General features: G+C 39.8%; 6 protein-coding genes across 10 annotated transcripts; 3 read left to right on the plus strand and 3 right to left on the minus strand.

Moving 5' to 3' along the window:
* The first annotated feature begins 273 nt into the window (after positions 1–273).
* On the plus strand, positions 274–1,368 carry LOC132198478 (protein PBDC1). The gene is made up of 6 exons (XM_059622563.1): positions 274–381; positions 439–481; positions 587–652; positions 715–774; positions 836–976; positions 1,037–1,368. Exons 2-6 carry the CDS (start codon positions 461–463, stop codon positions 1,250–1,252), a joined length of 504 nt encoding a protein of 167 aa, XP_059478546.1. The 5' UTR covers positions 274–381; positions 439–460; the 3' UTR covers positions 1,253–1,368.
* Positions 1,340–1,810, minus strand: LOC132198481 (protein PET117 homolog, mitochondrial). Its single transcript, XM_059622565.1, has 2 exons — positions 1,676–1,810; positions 1,340–1,620 (listed from the first exon to the last, which is right to left on the minus strand). Exon 2 carries the CDS (start codon positions 1,606–1,608, stop codon positions 1,393–1,395), a length of 216 nt encoding a protein of 71 aa, XP_059478548.1. The 5' UTR covers positions 1,609–1,620; positions 1,676–1,810; the 3' UTR covers positions 1,340–1,392.
* A 13-nt stretch (positions 1,811–1,823) lies between these two features.
* LOC132198479 (U6 snRNA-associated Sm-like protein LSm1) lies at positions 1,824–2,866 on the plus strand. Its single transcript, XM_059622564.1, has 3 exons — positions 1,824–1,983; positions 2,223–2,407; positions 2,477–2,866. The coding sequence occupies exons 1-3, from the start codon at positions 1,860–1,862 to the stop codon at positions 2,645–2,647; spliced, it is 480 nt and encodes a 159-aa protein (XP_059478547.1). The 5' UTR covers positions 1,824–1,859; the 3' UTR covers positions 2,648–2,866.
* Positions 2,857–6,179, minus strand: LOC132198476 (rho GTPase-activating protein 19). Of its 2 annotated transcripts, none has more exons than XM_059622557.1 (9): positions 5,790–6,179; positions 5,523–5,698; positions 5,258–5,467; positions 4,989–5,203; positions 4,785–4,931; positions 4,476–4,724; positions 4,346–4,420; positions 3,923–4,291; positions 2,857–3,552 (listed from the first exon to the last, which is right to left on the minus strand). In XM_059622557.1, the coding sequence occupies exons 1-9, from the start codon at positions 5,921–5,923 to the stop codon at positions 3,082–3,084; spliced, it is 2,046 nt and encodes a 681-aa protein (XP_059478540.1). In that variant the 5' UTR covers positions 5,924–6,179; the 3' UTR covers positions 2,857–3,081. The 2 variants fall into 2 exon arrangements, with proteins under 2 accessions (XP_059478540.1, XP_059478541.1); XM_059622558.1 differs by having other exon boundaries at positions 4,175–4,291; positions 5,790–6,176.
* A 96-nt stretch (positions 6,180–6,275) lies between these two features.
* Positions 6,276–8,842, plus strand: LOC132198477 (uncharacterized). 4 transcript variants are annotated; one of them, XM_059622560.1, is made up of 4 exons: positions 6,276–6,340; positions 6,734–7,263; positions 7,423–7,629; positions 7,689–8,840. In XM_059622560.1, exons 2-4 carry the CDS (start codon positions 6,748–6,750, stop codon positions 7,893–7,895), a joined length of 930 nt encoding a protein of 309 aa, XP_059478543.1. In that variant the 5' UTR covers positions 6,276–6,340; positions 6,734–6,747; the 3' UTR covers positions 7,896–8,840. The 4 variants fall into 4 exon arrangements, with proteins under 4 accessions (XP_059478543.1, XP_059478545.1, XP_059478544.1 ...); XM_059622562.1 differs by having other exon boundaries at positions 6,290–6,340; positions 6,923–7,263; positions 7,689–8,842; XM_059622561.1 differs by lacking the exon at positions 6,276–6,340 and having other exon boundaries at positions 6,347–7,263; positions 7,689–7,788; positions 7,822–8,841.
* A 6,405-nt stretch (positions 8,843–15,247) lies between these two features.
* LOC132196517 (uncharacterized) lies at positions 15,248–19,179 on the minus strand. The gene is made up of 4 exons (XM_059619233.1): positions 19,021–19,179; positions 18,508–18,667; positions 16,907–18,435; positions 15,248–16,852 (listed from the first exon to the last, which is right to left on the minus strand). Exons 3-4 carry the CDS (start codon positions 18,251–18,253, stop codon positions 15,836–15,838), a joined length of 2,364 nt encoding a protein of 787 aa, XP_059475216.1. The 5' UTR covers positions 18,254–18,435; positions 18,508–18,667; positions 19,021–19,179; the 3' UTR covers positions 15,248–15,835.
* Between the last annotated feature and the right edge of the window lie 408 nt (positions 19,180–19,587).

Genomic DNA, 19,587 nt, shown 5'->3' on the forward strand with positions numbered 1-19,587 from the left:
CTGCTCAAAGTTAGCCTTCAAAAATGGAACGCGAAGGCTCAAAATCGCCTGAGGTGTTTCAGGACGAATCGTGCAAATCTGCAGAAACCCTTCTTTCGAGATACTTTAATTCTAGAGAAGGATTTGCGTCGACGATATGCAACCTGCTAAGCTTTGACGTCGTGCCGGTTGCATACTTATCCTACCAGCAGGCGTTTTTCCAGTGGTTTCTGAAGTTGGCCGGTTGCGCCATGCAGATGGCAGCACCAATCAAAGGCGCGATCGTGATTAGTGAGCCACGCCCCCTTCTAGAACTGACACATGTAGAGAGCGAATTTACTTTATTTTCCGGTTGTTTTTCCACCGTTTCAGACTTTTCAGAATCGATAGAGCTTGAGAAAGGCAAAGCCATTTTCAGAATTTGGATTTGATTCGCTAATTTGTCGGGTGAAATTACAGAAGTAGAAGTCGCGACGACAAAATGAACGTCGGCGGTGGAGTGGTGAGTTGTTTTGATCCTGTCAAGATTTCCAAAGATTCAATATTTTGAATTTTTGTTTCATAATTTACTTTTTTATGCTTACGATTATGTATCTTCTTTCAACAGGGGGCTGAAGGCCTAATGGCTGGCGCTGGACTCCTTTCACGACCTGCAGATGAATTCGGCAACGACGTAAATTAAAATGAGAAGTTTTAATTTCAAATTTGTCACTAACATATTGAATGAAATTTCAGCCCTCTATCGAAACTATGTGGGCGATCAAAGCCTTTGAACACGCCGAGGTTTACTTCAACGTAAGAATAAATTTTAGACTTTAAATGTTTGAATAAGTTTTGAATTTTAAAAATTATTCAGCTGCTCTGCTCGGTGGATACAAAACATCTGCGCCTAACTCCTTTTGACGATGAAATCTACAAAATGTTCCGCGAAGAATTTCCAGATCTGAAGGTGAATCACTTGACTGAAGACGTGCTGAAAAATAATAATGCCAAGGAGGTGGGACGAGTTGCTCTTTCATTTTTTAAATAAACGTAAAATTTGTTTTTTTCCTTGTAGATTTGGAGGAATTTCTGTGCAAAATTCCAGTGGTTTGAGGACTTCAGCTACGGAACTCTGCTGAGGTTGGACTGTTCGGACGACTACTCGGAGGAAAACAGCATTCTCGTAACACGGATACAGTTTTTGGCCATCGAACTCGCGCGGAACCGAGAAGGAAACAACACTTGCATCAGATCCAAATTCAAGCCGCACCAACACAAACCAGAAAAATAAAGTTGACACAAAATTATTTTATATTTCACCCGATTTCACCACTTATATAATTTTCTAATGATTTTCATTCAATCAATAAACTTAGAATTTAAATCAGTTCAAGTTTATTTCCTTGGCTAGAATACAAATAAATTCAAATCTCAATCACTCGTCTTTCTCAACTCTTTCGTCAAGTCTATTTGTTTTTGAAGGACGTACAAATTCTCCGTCTTCCTCCTTTGCTGTCGCTCGATGTCCCTGAGAACACCTTCGTGGAGCAGTTCCCTGTCCATGTTCTGTTTGTAATGAACGTAAAACACAATTCCTCCACTGATGGCGATGGACAGGGCCAAGGTTGCTTTTGCTGCTATCGACATTATTCTTTCTGCCTGAAATAAAATTGAAAGGCTTTTCAATAAATCAATATGAAAATTTTAATCATACCTCGTTGTTTTAGTTAAATAATAGGTTAACCAAGGTATCGGAGAATATTGGCAAAATTATAATCCATTTTCGAGAAGAACAATCAAAGGGGTGTGTGCGGGGCACGCTTGTTTTTGTTTACCTCGGCCAGCTGATTTTGAAAATTCGAATTTGCGAATCGCGATCGAGCGATGGCCGTCGCTTGATGCGCTATGACACGGACCGGGCCACGATTTCGACGTTTTGCTGCAAATTTCCACCGGCCATGAATGAAGGCAACAACCCTACGTGTCCGCCAGGGACGGCCACCTTGCTGGAAGAGCTGGACAGTGAGTATCACTTCGAAATGCGATCCGCCGAGGCGAAAAGTCGAGGGCGCATCGCAGGTGCGCGGCGTCCCCGAGCAGCGAGGCTTGGCTTGGGATGCTATCCGGCTTTTGAACAATAATTTTTATTTTCATCACCCTATTTTATTACATAATCTTAAATGGCCTTATTTAATTTGGTTTTAATATGATAATGAAAATAAAAATTAATTTTTAAATTAATTTGTTTTTCTTATTTTCAGAAAAATTGATGGTGTTGCTCAGGGACGGCAGGACGTTGATCGGCTACCTCAGGTCAGTGGACCAGTTTGCAAATCTGGTGCTGCATCGGACCATCGAGAGGATTCACGTGGGCAAAGAGTACGGAGACATAGACCGAGGCGTGTTCATCGTCCGAGGAGAGAATGTGGTTCTGCTCGGTGAAATTGTGAGCTTCTGCTTCTGCAACACCCTTATTTTTATTCAACCGTTCATATTGTCTTTAATTTTTGCTCAGGATCCGGACAAGGAGGCGCAGTTGCCCCTGAAAGAGGTGTCCGTGGAGGACATCCTGGCCGCACAACGACGAGAACAAGAGGCCAAAGTCCTCAAGGAGAAAATCGTCTCGACTGCCCTGAAGGACCGCGGACTCAACATGTCCTCCGAGTTAACCACGGACGAGTTTTGAATACTTTTTTTTTTCTTTTGATTAAACCGTTTCTAGATCTTGCGTCTGTAGAGATGCGCTAATCAAAATTCATGTTTTGGATTAAATTGTTGAAGAATTGCATCGCAAATTTAAATTTTTATCACTTGTTCTTTTACTTTTTTTAATAATTTCAGTTGTAACGGGGAAGAGTTTATAATTAAAAATGGCAAGCAAGGCCAGATTAATATTTATGCTGGAATAATGTTTTTTTATTCTAATTATCACTATAATGAAGATCGATTTATAAAGTACAAAAGGTCTAACAGACAACGAAGGAGAGTGTTTGTAAATGTTACAATAGTTTTTTTATTTTAATTTCAAGAGGATGGAAGCTCCTCTGTCGTGTAAGAGTTTCTCTATGTAAAATAGGGACATTTTATATTGTCAACAAGAGTGCATTGAGACGATGGGCGTCACAAAGAGGTTTCTCGGATAATGCTCGAGCCAAGAGTGGACGAATACGAAGACTCGAGATTGCTCTTCTTGGCCGAGTCGCTTGACAGGGAGATGGAGTGGTCGGCAAACATGCTGTCCTCGATGCTCCGCTTCCTCGAGCCGGAGCTCGAACTGGACTCGTTGCTCATCGAGGTGAGGTACGAGGCCGAGGTGGAGGCCGAGGGGTCGTTGCCGTCCAGGCAGTACAACAGCGAGTTGCTCAGCTTCTCGGGACTGGCGTTGCACGAGAGGCTGACGGGGCTGGCGGTCAGCACGCTCCTGCTCTTCAGGTAGTCCTTGAAGGTGGACGAGAGGGACGTCTCGGCCTCCTCGTTGTGCTCCTGCAGCAGACTGGAGGGCGTGTCTTTCCAGGGCGTGGACAACGGCGACAGATTCGAACTCGAAAGCACCAAAACGGGCTTCCTGCTTCGAGGCGTCATCATTGCATCCTGAAGAGAAAAAAGTTTTAATGTAAATCAATTGATTGAATCATAATTTGATTCGTGCAGTAATCAAAATAAATACATACAGGTCTGATTGAGTTTCTAATAAATAACAAGGCTAAACTAAAAAAAACCTTCTAAAATTTTAATTTTTTTTAACTATGATTAAAGTGACTAAAATCATCTACATCCAATTTAAAATACAGCTCAACCAAACCTGTGCAAAATAATAAATAATCAAATTAATCAAAAATTAATAATAAAAAGGCTGAAATAATTTCTGCAGCCAAACTACCAAACCAGTGCAGCTGTTAACAAGAAAGCAGGTGTCGCCGCATTCCACCGTGTGTGCCGAGGTCGGTGGGCAAAGGCTTACCTGCATACACCTGGGCATTCTCTGCGCCGACCTGGTGATGGGCGAGACTGACTTGTTAAACGCTTTTCGCAGGGAGGGCGTGTTAAAGATAGGAGAAGACGAGAGGAGATTAGTGGCCTGCGCGAGGGCAGGGGTGCTCGTCAGGGCCAAGCTGCCGAAGGGGTTAGTGCCCTCCTGCGAGGAGGCCGCGTGGTCAACCGTGTCGGGTTCGGTTTGGGGGTTAGTGGGGGAGGAGGCGTCAAGCTCGCTCACTCTCAGGCTCTCTTCCTTGATTTGGACGCGCCGCTTTGGGGCCTCGCGAGCCGCGTTCATTTCGACTGTTGATTTACTCGGGGTGGGCGCCGCAGCCTTTGCTTCCTGACTCGAAACCTGGACAGGATTTTGCTATTAAATCAAGAATGGTTTGCTTTTTTTAATTAATGCCTTTAAAAGGTCGTCCGTCGAGGAGTTCTTGTCCTGATTTTTCTGCCTTTTCAGACCTTTGGTGAAAATGTGTTTCTGAAAATTTGTATTTTAATAATCTCGATCATATTTGAAATAAAAAGGCACTTACCTTAATGGAGTCTCCCAAACTGCGACTATTGACCTGCTTTTTAACCAGGGGAGTGCCGTGGCCGTTTTCCTTATTGAACTGCTTCACCAAGCGCCGCTTTTGGGCCGACTCGGGGAGTGACTGGATGTGTGCGTAGAGTTGGGCAAGAGCTGCCTCTGTGGGGTTGCTCGAGTTTGCTTGAGCTGTGAGTTGGCGGTCAACAAAGCTGAACACGGTGTTTACAACCTCGTGGTCTTCTGCGACCTTTGCCTGGACAAACATCAACATTCAATTGTTATTAAGAATAACAGGAAAAATTTGAAAACATACTTTGTGGTTTTCTTTCTCGGCCCAGTAGGCTCTGATGTCAGTTGCCAACTTCGGTGGGACTTTGAACATGGCTTTACCTTGTTTGATCATGAAAGACACAACCCTGGACATGAGCTGCGAGTTTGTGTGAAACTCCTCAGGTGTAAGCTAATGAAATATATTTTAACATTAGGTAATTTTTTTTCCCGAATAAAATTTATTTACCTTTCTCGGACACAAAAGGTGAGGCGTGAAAAGGGTGGACAGGTTGTCCGCTGACATTTTGTTCTTGTCCTCGAGACTGGCAACCAAATTAAGCATCATTATCAGATCTGAAACCAAAGCCTTGTTTTCTGTGGGCAACAGCATGAGCAGCAGTTGCAGGGCTCGAAGAAGTCTGATCGGTTCGTCACCGTCGCTCATATCACTAGAGCACATTTCTGAAAAATGTCAAAATTAATTTCATCTCTTTGTAATTTAAAATTGCTAATTGCCTGCAACTTGGCAGTAGGCTTGGTAGTGGGCGTCTGTCAACAGAGGCTCGGGAAGATCAGCGAGGAAGTTTTTAAGCACGGAAGCGCAGTCGTGGACGGAATACTTTCCCTCCTCAAGATTCAGGGGCAGCCCCTGGTTGAGCAAGCCTTTCAGTTCCTGCTGCCGAGTCATTTTGCCGCTGCGCCGGAAAATTCCCTCTTGGATTATGTCTGCAATGAGCTAGGATTTTGATACAAATGCTCAATTTTGATGATGGTTAATTACTCGGCTCGGATTTCAGAAACTCGATTAGCTGGTAAACCTGGCAGATCCCCTCTTGAGTCAGAGGAGCTCCTTCCATGACCCCTTTTGTCGTCGACTGCTTCCGGCCTTTTGTGAACGTCCCCAGACCCCATTTCACCGCTTTCGGCTTTGCACTTTTTTCACACGCCGTGTCGCAGCTGCAAAAAGTCGACAATGTAGGTGAAAAGTGATGACATGTTGATGTTAATAAAAATCCATGGTTGAGGATTGAAAAAAAAATTGACTCACTCGTCGGCATTCAAATCGAGGACGAAGGACAGGTGCATCCTGACCAGGGTCTGGTACTGCTCAGGGTCGTCCCGCCGAAGTTTTTCGGCCAACTCCAGGTCGCTCATTTGCAGCAAATCCACGGGCTGAGCCATGATTGCAAAATTTATACCTGCACCCGGGCGGCGGCGAAAGACTTTTGCGATCAAACTTCTCTTCCCATGACTCGAAGCGGCCGCTTTTTTCGGTTAGGAACGCTGTGCGATTCCTAAGGGTGTCGGCGGATCGAATTGAGAGCGGCGACGAGACCTGGATAATCCATAAATTGCAATAAAAACAGGTACATAAACAAGAACCACCCTGCTGCAGAGCAAAACGTTAACTTTTTTGAACAGATCAGCAGCAGACGGGCGGCAACGAATGGCGGCGTCTGATTGGCCGAGAGCAAAGCAAACCGCGTTCCTATTGGCTGGAACTATTGTATGATGACAGACTGGAAGGACCTCTAGCGGCGAAAAATAAAGACAACCGGTGTTTTTGCTGAATTCCAAGTCCAAAACCATGTCCTCCAGGTAAATTTGAACATTTTGAACCGAAAATTATTAAATAATTAGCTGCCACACTTGAACTGGTCCAGACTTTATCTTTATATTAATTAGCTCGATCAATTATGGGCTTAATCGGTAACCTGGGGCTTACTTAGCCTCTAAACGGCTTATGTAATTATGTAAAATGTAAACGCCACACACACAAGCCTGCCGGTTCCTTTTAGGAGCTCTTTAATTTTTGCAGTTGAAGTTTTTTGTAGTTTTTGTGAATCACATCTGAAAATTAAATCAAATTACATCATTAAATATTAAAAAAATTTCGATTGTTGAATCATCCATTTGATTCCAATTCGAAAATTCCCATTGTTGCCAAAATACATTTTCAAATCCGTTCTGATTTTTCTGTTGAATTTCAAGCTTAATTCTTCGCCATGGACGAATTTTTCCGCATCGTACTTTTCCTTTTTATTTGCATTGGGGTGATAATCTGGCGCCCAGACGACATTATCTACATGTTGAAACACTTGGCAGAGTTAGCACTCATAGCCCTTGTCGTTTACCTTCTGTTTCTGAATGCTTCGTCCCCGGAACAAAAATCCTGGCAAGAAATCCTTGACGAGCACAAGGACGTGATGAGGTCATCATACTGCCACCACGTCCACCACCTCACAGACTTGTGCCTCGATAGGAGTCTGGTGGGGATCGACGTCATCGACGAGAAGCGGCAGGCCGAGGTGGCGCGCCTCGCCAGGGTGGCCGCCGAGTTGGAGGAGGCCTTACTGCAGTTCCAGCGAAAGAGCAACGAGTTGGCCGAGCAGACCCAGCAGCACGACTCGCTCAAGCACCTGAGCCACCTGGAGGGCGACGAGGAGCGCGCCCGCGACGCCGCCAAACCCGACCCTGAGCGGACAAACTTCGATGAGCAGATCGACGCCACCTTGCTCGAGGTTTGGCTTTTATTATTTCAAATTTAATCAAACTTCCAATTTAAAAATTTTAACATTCTAAACCCAAAATTTATTGATATTTCATTCAAAATCTCTAGCTTGATATTTGAGCAGTTTCATTTTTGGCTTATAAATTAAAATAAAACAATTATTGTGCAGCTGGAGACGCTGAAGGCGCATCTGGCGCTTGGTCTGGCGCGCTTCGAGGTGGAGAACGCGTGGCTGAGCGGCGTGCAAGAGGCCTTCGAGCAGCAACTCGCAGACGACGAACTGCGCCTCAGCGAGGCCCACGGCCGCCTGGCCGCCCTGCAGGACATGGCCAGCGACCAACTCGCCCTGGGCGACGACCCCGACTTTGAGCAAATGGTCCTTATGCTTCTCTAAAAATGTCGCACTTTCTCCTAAACTCTTTTTCTGAAAAAAAGGTGGAGCAGCAGGTGCTGAGCGTGCGGCAGTTGGAGGCCAGGGTGCGGCAGCTGCGCGAGCAGAAGGCGGCCACGGACGTTAAGGTCGCCACCCTGAGCGGCAACTGCGAGAACATGCGGCGCCAACTGGAGCGCAACTGCGAGAAGATGCGGCGCCAACTGGAGCACCTGAGGCAGGGCGGCGCCTCGGCCAGGGCCAACAAGTGATTGATGCGGCCGAGAATTAATGACAAATAAAAACGTTTCTTTGTTCTTTGCATTTGAATGAAATAGATAGAGTATTTATTGAACACAACTAGGTGTACAACGGGTGTCTAAAGCTAATTTGTCTTCCTAAAATTAATTTTACAATTAAGCTTGTTTCGATAATTATTACAAAGTACAAAATTAGTTAATTTTGATTTTTGCAGCCTCTCTTAGGCTTAGTTTTCGTTCATTACATTCAAGAATATGATATTGTGAACATTTCTTACCGCAGTGCTTGCATTCACAATCTATTGTCGCTTGAGAATGAAAATTTTTATTCTTACAAAATAAATAGTGGTACCCGTGACAGGCAAATCTCGTAAACACTTGGCGATCACTGAACATTGCACATTGCCAATTTTTATTCTTCATAGTTTCTGTCTCGTAGAACTCATCACATATCTCAAGTTTGTTTAAATATTTAGACACACAAAATTTCTGGAATGCTTCAGTTTCAGTTAGAGAATATTTTACCTGTAAGTCCGATACAAAGAGATCAGTGTCAACTAATTCATACACAAATCTAGATCTAATATACTTGGACAGTCCTAAAACTCTTTTTAAATATCTTGTTTTGACTTTTTCAAGATTTTCAAAATCAGTCTTTGTTAGGAAAGGCCATATTTCTTCAATGCCGTAGGACGCAATTGGGGAAATTTTTAGATCAAATAGCTTGTGTGCTGTTTCAATGGATAATTGTTTTAGTTCTCGTATATTATAAGTGGCCAGCAATGCAGCTCTTGTTCTTTTTTCAATGTGCTTTCCAAAAGAGATTCCTGATGGTTGAAAAGTAACTCCTAAATATGTAAACTCAGCAACTCTCTCTATTTCAATTCCACCTAAATCTAGGCGGTCACTTAATGCATATTTTCCTAGACCCTTATTTCTAAATTTCATGAATTTGCACTTTTCCCAGTTAAGTTTCAAACTGCGTTTTAACAAAAATTCTTTCATTCTGGCTAAAGCAATTTTCAAGTCACTTAATTTTTCTGAGGTTAAAACAATATCATCTGCATAATAAATGGCTTTCACGTTTGGCAAATCTCGTAGAATATTATTTATATCAGCTAAAGAGTAATTGAACAGAAATGGGGACGTGCATCCCCCCTGTCTTACCCCATTTGATTGTGTAATAAGTTTTGATACTGTTACTCCATCTACTATTCTCAAGAAATTTAAGTCTAAGTTGTGAGCTAAATAATTTAACTCCGTGAACGTTAGCTTCTTGCTTTCTATTAACTTCTTAAAAATAAACGCCCTATCTATTGAGTCAAAAGCTTTACTTACATCCAAAAATAAGGCATATAAGGGTGATTTCTTCTTATAAACTGTCTCTTGAATGTTATTAACTAAGGACTTAATTGCCTGTAAAGTGGATTTTCCTTTCACAAAACCATATTGATTGCCTGGAATCTCGTGAATCAAAGATGAGTAGATACGTGCATGCAGTACACGATCTAACAGATTGTAAAAAGCCGAACTAATACATATTCCTCTATATGAATTTGTATTTTCCGCGTCCCCTTTTCCCTTATACAAGAGTTTTAGATTTGACTGCCTCCATTCCTCTGGACATGTTCCTAGCTCCAAGCATTTGGTGAAAAATTGCGTTATTTCGGGGAGTAAGGATTCAACAAGTAGTTTAATATTTTCATTCTTCACTTTGTCAGGTCCAGGGGATTTCCCGTTTTTCATTTTCTTTAATGCTAACAAAACTTCTTCTTCCATAATAGGTGAAAAATTTATATCATTTCTGTAATCTACTATCATCTCTTTCAGATTTAACGATTCATTTTCACTCAATTTTTTCTCGTTGAAAATTTTTTCAAAATTGCACTCCCATTCATCCATCATTATATTGTTTGTATTGTAAAAACTTTTGCTCAACTTGAGAATTTTATAGCACTTATTCTGCTCCGCCTCTTTTAAAATGTCCAACTCCTTCATTTGCACAAAAGCGTTCTTCTTCATTTCACACACATTTTTGTAATTTCTTTTTATTGCGGTATAGTGCGGTAATAGAATCTTGATTATACTAGTTACATTTAAACTTTCAGCCACTTCCAAGCACTCTCTCCATTCGTTCAATTTCTGTTTTAATTCGTAGCATTCAGAATCAAACCACGGTTGACTAATCCGTTCAGTTTGCCTACGAGGAATGTCGGCCTCTTTCATAATATTTATCATATTTTTATAAAACTCTTCAACGTCCCCCTTTTCCAGATTTGTTCTTAGAATATTTTTATATTTAGTCTCAATAAGCTCTTTAAGTATGTTTTCATCTAATTTAAAATTTTTCTTATTCAAAGACATGTCCCCATTTCTGTTCTTTTGTTTTGTGAAATTAAATTCTATTGAAATAAAATTATGTTTTCTTATGGTTGGGCAAATTTTAAAATTTTCGGTGTAAATTTTTGGCCCTTTGAAGATTAAATCAACCACACTATGACCATTACTACAGTCGTAGGTACTTTTATATGGATATTCATTTACTATTGTCAGACTGTTTTCCTCAGCAAAATCAAGCAGCGAGTCAATTTTTCTGTTTTTAGTATCCAGTCGGCAATTAAAGTCTCCAGCCAAAATGAAATTTTCAAAATTTTCAACATATTTAAGGATTGAGAGAAGTTCATTAGTCACTGTTGTAGAACGTATCTTCGGATTTAAATAGCATGTTACTACTGTAATGTCATCAAAATTTAGAATTATGAAGTTTTCCAAATATTTCACATTTAGTAAATTTCCTAACCTAGAATTAAAATACACGGAAATTCCCCTCATCGGTCGCCCTGCCTCCTTTTGTGAAGCTAAAACTTGCCTTGAATAAAAACCAGGAATGTGAAGTGGTTTCTTTAAAAATGTTTCCGTGAAAAGAAGAATATCATAATTTTGCAGTTCTGTTGCAATCGGAGATTCATATGCTTTCGTAAGCCCTTCACAATTCCAAAGCCCTAATTTTAAGTTACTCACGTCGCTGTTTCGACAAGGGAAATCTATAAAGAAAGTTTCTCACGAGCACCACAGTTGCGCTTGCTTCTCTCCCTGGGTGCAACAGTCTGCGAATTAGGGGCATCATTTAGCTGCTCTTCGTCATCCGGCTTCCCTCCAGTCTCTTCTTCTTCCTCTCCGGCCTCCTTTGGGTTGAACAAATTCCCACAGTTTCCCCAGCGTTTGGAGACATACTTGTTGTACAGATGAACAGTGACAGGGACATCTCGAAGTTCTTCGTACAGAGTGTCCAAGACCCAGAGTCGATGCAGCCTGTCCATGCCACTGCACATGTAGGTCATTGCAATCTCATCAATCTCTTCCTCTCGAATGACTCTTGAATGAAATGGAATTTTTTTTAATTCAACCCTTTCCATTATCTGAATTGATTTCCATTTTGGAAAGTGTTGCTCAGAACTAAATCGACGCCGCTTAATAAATTTCGTTCTGAATTTTGAGTTTTTTCAATTTCAGTGCTTCATTGATTTTGTTGCTGACGGCTTATTTTTTATTAATGTTTTCACAGTCCTAATGTAAATAGATCAATTTATAATTATATAAAACAGAACATAAAAAAATGAGTTTTCCATTTTTATTAAAAATTATAAAATTTAGTATTTATTAAGTTGGAAATTTTAGTGAAAATTAATTATTTTCCTCAAAAATTGAAAACAAAGAATATTACAATACAAAAAAATTTAAAGCAGTATTGATACGAACCAGATTTAAGATGTAAATTTTAATTTGTCTTCAGTAATATTTTTGAAACGAAGTGCAAAGCTGTTTATTTCTTTCTAATTAAATTAAACTTTTGAATTTGGGCTTTTATTTGATGGCCATTTTGAGCTCGTAAGTGTTTTAAGAATATTTATTTCACTGAATCTTAATTAAGAAAAATACGGACAAGACGAGATTGACGAAGGAGAGCGGCGGCGTTTGTTGCGGCGCGCGGCTGTCAGGGTAGTCGCCGGATTCAGACGCGTCTCCTGATAAAGGGGTTGAAAGGGTGCAGGTGAGCGATTAATTTCAATGTGTGTTTTGCGCTAGTGATTAACATTTAGTTTTACCGCTGCCGACGGTGGTCGTGGTCGCTTTCGTCGTTTTCGCCGCCGGGTTCGTCTTTTTTCCTTTCACGGTCGCTGACAAAAAAAGTTCATTTAAAATTTATAAATTTGTAAAATGTATCAAATTTAATCTATTGCCTGCAAATGATTCTTACTTTTAGTGACTTTACCTTTTTGCGCGGCCGCTGTTAAAATCTATAAGAGTTATTTTGCGCTCATTGTCAAGTAAATTTTCATTCTCAATTAATATCTCACCATGGCTGCAAGAAAAGCAATGAAAATTTGCTGCCCTGTCGTCGCTCTCATGATTTTCGCACGTCCGTTCTCGGCAGACGAATGGAAAAACGCGACAGGGACCACAATTGCAAAATCGATGCGCAAACAGAACATTTAGCTGATCAAACATAAAAAATAAAAGTCAAGAGCTTTTGACACTCAACGCCGCCGTCATGCCATTCCTCAATCAACAAAAAAAAAGATTTATTGTCAACGATTGTCATGCAGTGTCATGTTCAGAATGACGAAGGACTTAGTATTTTAATTGGCCTACTTTATATGGAAGGTAATTTTCGTTTGTTTTTAACTAATAAATTAATATTTTATTGATACGGATTTTCCTTTTCAGTGATAATTAATGTCACTTTTATTGGATTTTATTTGAGAGATAAATTAAAATGATAATAAATTGGACGATTATTTAATATTAAATATTTACTATAAACAATATATGAAAAATTTTAACAATCAATTTTTTCAAACTGACCCCCGTGATTACCCTGCAAGAACTGACTCGTGACTCTTGTGAGAAACGCGTCTTTGAAACATCATCTTGCAAAACATAACAGCGTGCATATAAGAGTTTTTTTTTTCAATATAAAAGTGCATTAAATCATAAGAATAAAAATGTTTACACAGAAAAATTGAATATTTTAAATCTCATAAGTCTGTCTCACTTGAAATATAATATTTTCTATTGAAAAATTAATTATTTCAAATTCACAAAAAATAATGGAAATATTTTATTAAAAAATCAAGGCAGGAAGAAAAAAGTTGAAAAATTCTTTTAAAATTGAATTTTAATTTTTTAATTATTTATGGCTAAGTAATAATTAATTCGGAATTAACTCATGTTTAAATAAATCAAAATATCAAAATAAATGAATTTTTTGACAAAAAATCAATCATAACACCAATTTTTTTTTTTAATTTAAGTGACTAGAAAATGTTGAATTAGATTTTAATTTTGATCATCTCGCAAACTGTTTATCACATTTTGCCTTTACAAAAATGCATCGCTCCAAGAAGAGCGAGAGTTGCTGGATCAGCGATATTTTTGTCTAGTATTGAAATGAAATTATAAACGAGATTATTTTTTTGTATTTAATACATTTTTAGTATCAAATGATATTTTATTATTTAATTTTTATCAAAGATCATTCATAAAATTATTAACTATGTTCCATTAACTTATTATCATTCACCTTTTTTATAATTTCAACCTTTTATCATAATAATTAAAATTTTTATTAATTATTGAAATAATTTTTAAGGCATAAAATTAATTTGTTTGAACTTGTTAAATTTTAGCATTATAAATTTCAATATTGGCAAAATTATTTAATTTCCCCAGTCTCTGTTTTTAGGAATCGCTTGATCGCAAAAATTCCATCATATTCAGTCAACTCAGTCAAGTTTTTCTTAGCACATTTCCATAAAAAGTATACTTACCATTACTATGTACTTGTTCTTTTTCAAAGAATTATAAATTAAATAGAAATCTGATTGTCAAAAGGGTCATATCACGTAGCTTAGCATATAAATACGCATAATCAGAAATCAGAACCATACATTATGGCTTTATATATATAAAGCCATAATGCAACCTGGACATTTCATTTTATTTTTAATCGCAGATATTATTTGATAAAATTTTGTAATTTTCCACATTTCAATAAAAAATTTTAAGAAGTCCAGGTTTCATACTACTTACGCGGAGATTTTTAACATTTATGTAGTTCAGTGATTTGGATTATCAAATTTTGCGCCTGTCACTCGACAGAATCTAATTTTTTCGGTGACTTCGCCAAATTATAACGCAAATCCGATTTAGGAAATTTTGTTTGAAATGCTAAATCAAAATAAGCCAAAGTTTTCTTTGGGCGACAGACTTGCCATTTAGAGAAAACATAGCCCTTAAACCCTTCTAACTGTCAGCGAAATCGCAGTTTTTTTAAAACAGGACTTTTAATTTTTCGCTTCACATAGATTAATTTTCAATTAAATTTTTTTTAAATTTGCTATAAATCACCACAAACTTTAAAAAATAAATTTTTCCTTCTGGGTGACAGACTTCTAACTTATAAATTACAAGTTCTCACAAAGCACGTAGTTAATCCGGCCAAAGTTTGATAAGTTTAAAGCTGGACTTCTATTTTTTATTGCCGTTGGAAGTTTAATTATCCAAATTTACTTCAGGTAAATTTTGACGGTTTCCTGGATTTTATAGAACCAAAATAGGTAAAGAAACGAAAATTGGTACTAAGGGTAAACTCGGCAAGCTGAATCAATTGGTGAGGTCAAATTTGACCTAACCTTTCATTTTCATAAAATTTGTGTCAAAAAGTCTATTTTATACTTAACGGAATAAAATTTAGACACCAGAATCGTGTTCCTCGCAAAATTTTAGGCTAGAAGACATTTTGTTTCGTTAAAAAAGTCAAAAAATTAAAAAGTTTAAAAATTAACATGGATATCCCATAAGAGAAATTTTTCGTTTGCGGTTGTAGCTATTTTTCAGTAACAATGCGTTGCAACAATGGGATGCCCATAGCACCAACAAAACTTCCACAGCTGAACTTCATTCTCCCGCTGAGAAAACTCAAATATCTCCATCCGTTCAAAAATGGCAGCAAATTAAAATGTGTCGTTGAATTTTGGGCCACCCTGTACTTTTTTAAATTATGATTAAAAAGATATCATGAAATAAATTAAATTATAAAATTTTTACCCAATGTTTTTTCTTTCCCTTTAAACATTTATTTTTCAAGTTGAAAGAGAGATAAAATGAAGCAGAGTAATAATTAGTTTTTGTTCATATAATTAAGTAAATATAATTTTTTTTCTTTAAATCCATTTCTTTAAAAGTCATAATTAAAATTAAACAGAACGAATATAATTTAAATTAACTTCCATAATGCGTAACATGCCAATTTATTTACTATAAAAAAACTGCTCAATTTCAAAACTTTTTGTCAAGCTTGCCAAAAGGCAGTTTTGTCACTTTGAAGCTTTTGTCAAGCTACCTGCAATCAGTAAAACATGTGACCCGTTTATCTGATGTGTCCTGCCGGGTCAAGAAGACCATCCTTGGCCAGGTTCGCAAATTAGAAGAGACAAGAAAAGTGCTCTATGGGTTATTAATAAAGGTACTGACTTATTAAATTATTAATATGGTTATAAAGTTACTCATTTATTTTTCAATTAGTCTTTGATGAATAAATAGATATGCAAAGATTTGTGAGTAATTGATTAAACTCCTTTTACGCACAATCCAGTTTTAAACCAGAACCGTGATAATGCAACGCAAAAACTTTTAAGTTTAATTCTTTTGATAATAATAATTCAATAAATTGCTTTTGAGCATAGAAAAATATAGAAAAAATGTTTTGAAGATCCAATCTAAAAACTGATCTTGTCGACCAAATGTGTGTCGTGCTCTTCCAAGTGTTGAGTCTTTTCCATGGCGCCGGCCTCGCACTCGACCCCGCAGAACCAGGTCACGTCAGGGTACTCGTCATCGTCCTGGCAAGCGCTGCACATGACCAGATCGGCCGCGTCGTCAAATTTGCCTCAGAAGCGACAGTGCTTGACCGGCAGCAGCAGGTCCTCCTCCCAGCTCCTGATCCTGCCCTTCTTGATCCTCCACAGGTAAGGGTGAAACAGATTTCCAGGAAATTCCTTCATGACCTGCGTCGGGGTCGAAGTTCGGTCCTGACGATTCAGGCCGAGGCACAGGGCGACGACCGCATTCCTCAACCTGGACAGGTCCTTCTGAATAAAATGCTTGATGATGACTTTTGAGTCCTCAGGGTAGTTGGGGGGTGGGGTGAAGTTCTGCGGCACCTGCGCAACCTTGCACATCTCGTAAAGCAGGTGGACGACGACACCGAGCCTTTGCCAAACGGTGGCGTCCAGTTTGCTCTTCTTGTTTGGAACTTGCTTTTCTCCCATCAACTCCGCATAGGCCGGGTCCAGGGTCGCGTGGAGGCGCGCGAGCAGGTCATCTCGCTGGGCTTCGTGCTTGGCCGATTTCGACTCGTTCAAGCACACCAGATCGACCATGCAGAAAATTGCCAGCAACAGACTTTTGAGCTGCAACTGTGGATCTGGCGCGAATCTGGCGGCAGCCTCAGTCAGCGCAAAACTCATCATGTCGATCCAGGTGGCGCCTCGACCTGTCCAAGTGGAAAAGGTTTGGTGCAGAGTGGGGTGCTTGGAGGCGGCTTTTTCAGCCTCAACGTCCAAGAGCTTGCTGCTCAATTTCAAGATGGGAGCGCAGGTGTTTCCAAACTTTCTGGCCAAGATTTTGCAGATTTTTTCCAGCAAAGTATTCCTCTGGGCAAGGAGGGACGTGACGTAGTCTCCGGACAGGTTTCTGTTGGTGACAGAAAATTCTAGCACCGACCTCCAAGCGTCGAGATCTTTGTTGAGGAGAGAAAGCAGCTCCTCCAGGAAGAACTCGGACAGTTGAGAGGGTTTCTGACGGAAGCAGGTCACAAATGGTGGCAGGATGAAATAGACAAAGGCCCAGTCTGGGTACTTGGGCTCCGAATAGACCATCTGCTTTGCCAGTTGAAACACTTGTTCCTATTTAAAGAAGGGGAAAATAAATTATTATTCGCAAAATGCTCAGATTTTTACCTCAATTGGGTTTTGCAGTCGAGCCTGCTGGTCAAGCATTTGGACATACCCAGTGGGGATGAAGCTGTGTCCATCCCACTCCTTCAAATGCTCGGCTGCCGCATTTTGAAAAAGGTTTTCTCCCAACTTTTCAATGTTCAAAATGGCCTTCTGTTTAAGCTCAGGGGTGCATTCCATCTGGGTTTTCAAGTAGTCAAGTTTATCTTCTGTGACCATAATCCTTGCTTCAACATGATTCAGCAATATTAGTTGCTCCTCAGTCAACAAAGTCAGGATGCAACTACTATCCAGACCGGTGGATTCCAGAATCCAGCAGATCATCTTCGTGTTTTCTTGCAAATTAGTCAGGTATGCTTTGAATCGGTCACTGTCTTCTATTTCATCTTTGCAGTCAATATTAAGTTGGTATAGAGTTGCAATTCTGTGCCATTTTGTTGCAGCTTTGTCCAAGTCACTGATGACGATCGGCAATTTCTCTAGAAAAGGGAATTTCTTGCTCTCGTTTATTTTCTTCTTGACATCCTCGATTTTGGTCTTGAGGTCACCGAAGCAATTCCTGGGCGCCTCAGCAACCCAGTACTTGAGAGAGTAAACGAAGTCAAAGTTTTCGTTCTCCGAGTCCAGGGAATAGTTTCCAGGGTCCATGTAAATTCCTCTTTTTCCCAATTCACTTCCAGGAAAGATAGCAACTTTCAACATATTATAGACCATTGTGTAGTGCTTGTTCTCCAAGATGACCTTGAGGGCGGCCACGCAAGGTGCAACCACGTCCTCCATAATCAGTTTGGTCAGTTGCTCGTCTTTCCGCGGATAAATTTTGATTTGCTGGCCGAGGAGCAAAAACCCGTAGTTGAGCCTTTTGTGCAAATCTCTGGTGAACACCAGCAGGTCTCGGACAACCGGTGCTACCTTCTCAGGGATGGGCAGGTACCTGAGAAGGGCTGTGCGGATCCTTTCAATGTTGAGGACGGCAAAGAGGGCGGTCATGAGCCACTGGTTGAACAGGACAGGGTTGCAGTGGAGCTGCCACAGAACTCCCGGGTTGAGCAGAAATTCTTCAGGTTTCCAATCTTCCTTTGGAGGGTTCTTAGTCCTGTGGGCAGCAACCTCTTCGATAGAGTAATTGGCGACAAAATAAGTGCAGTCGACCAACAAGGGTTTGTCTCTTTTCTGGACAGCCTCGTCCAGCACATTCCAAAAGGAAAGTCCTGCGTTTTCCATTAGGAAGACCAGGCGGATTGCCCTGGTGAGGTCGAACAGCCGACCTTCCTCGTCCTTGCTGGCCTCTGCGGAGAACCAGAGACTGCAGTCGTAGAATTCCGTGTCCAGCAGCTCAGGTGTCGCCATTGCAGGGCTGCGCACAGGGGCTTGTGCAGTTCATCGATGAAAAAAAATTTGTCGAGGAAGTAAGATGCGGCATGGTAACTGTGCTCCTTCCGTGGCAGCTCTGGCACGATTGGGGTCGCTTTTGTCCCACGGAAAGTCCGGCAGATGGACGAGATACTTTTCAAACGGTTCCATCTTGCAGGCTGCAAATGATATTAACAGATTTTTACAAACACATTCTCCTCTTCAGAATATAATTTTATTTTTGCACTCACAACAGTAGATATTTGGTTCAAATTTCTTGATTGTATGATTTTTGTCATCGTTTGTTTTGACACCAATTCCGAGTTGGCCTTCAGCAGCGGCATTTCGTTCCTCATCCCTTTCGTCCACCGTCTTGATATCCACTTTGGAATGAAATCTGCAGAATGTGGGCTGAAAATTGGAGATCGGACGAGCATGAAATTAGTAATAAATTTAGCAAAATATCATTAATAAGGGATAATTCTCATTAAATCAAAGCCAAACTTAAAAACATTGAAAAAAATAAGTGACATCAGCGTTCAGGAAAAACGATAAAATGCTTTTTTCTTTCCACTTTTGAGATCATTTAATTGGATTCATTTAATTGTTTTTAATTTTTCTTAAATATATTTAAATATATAAGTGGAAATTTTTTCAGCAGCAAATTTCAATAAAACCGGATTATAACTTCATTTTTTATTTTTTATTTGTATGAAAAGAAAGCCTTAATTGTTTGAATAATAATATGAAGAGATGCAACTTACAAGTAATAATTGATCCGGTACGTGAGATCGAGAGTTTTTTTTTGCGTTCATCTCAGCTTCGACCTGTGACCGTGAACTCTCAAGATCAGCTTAAAACGTCGCAATTGTTGACCCAAGATCCCAAGACAAGCATTGTTTGTTTACTTGTTTTGTTTTGAAAAGAACAGCTGTTACTTTCAGGTAGGTGGTGGGAGTTTATTTTACCCGCGCTCTTATTGGACGAGCGTGTCACGTGACTGGAAGCGCGCCAAAACTCTGCACGTGGGCCTATGCCTTACACACATCTCGAGTGGGAAGAAGTGGTGTGGACACTATTTTGACATTTATTTTTCCCATCAAATTGGCGGAGCTTTAATATTTTTTTTTTTTTTTTTTTTTTTTAATTGAAAATTAAATTCAGTCCCAATGCATACTTGTGTGTTGTACGAAAACACGTTTAATAAAAGAATTATTTATTATTTGAAATAATTTGACAAAGGAAGTCCTGCCTTCAGGTAAGACGCAGAACAGCTGCAAAAGGCCCCGGAACGCAACTATCATAATAATACAGGGCTCTTTTGCGAGCCA

This window comes from Neocloeon triangulifer, unplaced genomic scaffold, assembly GCF_031216515.1.
Source record: "Neocloeon triangulifer isolate White Clay Creek 2 clone unplaced genomic scaffold, ASM3121651v1 ptg000012l, whole genome shotgun sequence".
Lineage (NCBI taxonomy): Eukaryota > Metazoa > Arthropoda > Insecta > Ephemeroptera > Baetidae > Neocloeon > Neocloeon triangulifer.

What these genes read in the sequence shown, in the direction of transcription:
- LOC132198476 (XM_059622557.1), bottom strand. Translation starts at nt 5,923, where the DNA reads ATGGCTCAGCCCGTGGATTTGCTGCAAATGAGCGACCTGGAGTTGGCC. An exon ending in AGCCTACTGCCAAGTTGCAG is followed by an intron (nt 5,204 to 5,257) that starts GCAATTAGCAAT and finishes GACATTTTTCAG; the next exon opens with AAATGTGCTCTAGTGATATG. An exon ending in GAATGCCCAGGTGTATGCAG is followed by an intron (nt 3,553 to 3,922) that starts GTAAGCCTTTGC and finishes TTTTCTCTTCAG; the next exon opens with GATGCAATGATGACGCCTCG.
- LOC132198479 (XM_059622564.1), top strand. Translation starts at nt 1,860, where the DNA reads ATGCGCTATGACACGGACCGGGCCACGATTTCGACGTTTTGCTGCAAA. An exon ending in CTTGCTGGAAGAGCTGGACA is followed by an intron (nt 1,984 to 2,222) that starts GTGAGTATCACT and finishes TCTTATTTTCAG; the next exon opens with AAAAATTGATGGTGTTGCTC. An exon ending in TGGTTCTGCTCGGTGAAATT is followed by an intron (nt 2,408 to 2,476) that starts GTGAGCTTCTGC and finishes ATTTTTGCTCAG; the next exon opens with GATCCGGACAAGGAGGCGCA.
- LOC132198477 (XM_059622560.1), top strand. Translation starts at nt 6,748, where the DNA reads ATGGACGAATTTTTCCGCATCGTACTTTTCCTTTTTATTTGCATTGGG. An exon ending in TCGACGCCACCTTGCTCGAG is followed by an intron (nt 7,264 to 7,422) that starts GTTTGGCTTTTA and finishes ATTATTGTGCAG; the next exon opens with CTGGAGACGCTGAAGGCGCA. An exon ending in ACCCCGACTTTGAGCAAATG is followed by an intron (nt 7,630 to 7,688) that starts GTCCTTATGCTT and finishes TCTGAAAAAAAG; the next exon opens with GTGGAGCAGCAGGTGCTGAG.
- LOC132198481 (XM_059622565.1), bottom strand. Translation starts at nt 1,608, where the DNA reads ATGTCGATAGCAGCAAAAGCAACCTTGGCCCTGTCCATCGCCATCAGT.
- LOC132198478 (XM_059622563.1), top strand. Translation starts at nt 461, where the DNA reads ATGAACGTCGGCGGTGGAGTG. An exon ending in TGAACGTCGGCGGTGGAGTG is followed by an intron (nt 482 to 586) that starts GTGAGTTGTTTT and finishes TTCTTTCAACAG; the next exon opens with GGGGCTGAAGGCCTAATGGC. An exon ending in CAGATGAATTCGGCAACGAC is followed by an intron (nt 653 to 714) that starts GTAAATTAAAAT and finishes ATGAAATTTCAG; the next exon opens with CCCTCTATCGAAACTATGTG.
- LOC132196517 (XM_059619233.1), bottom strand. Translation starts at nt 18,253, where the DNA reads ATGGCGACACCTGAGCTGCTGGACACGGAATTCTACGACTGCAGTCTC. An exon ending in GACTGCAAAACCCAATTGAG is followed by an intron (nt 16,853 to 16,906) that starts GTAAAAATCTGA and finishes TTCTTTAAATAG; the next exon opens with GAACAAGTGTTTCAACTGGC.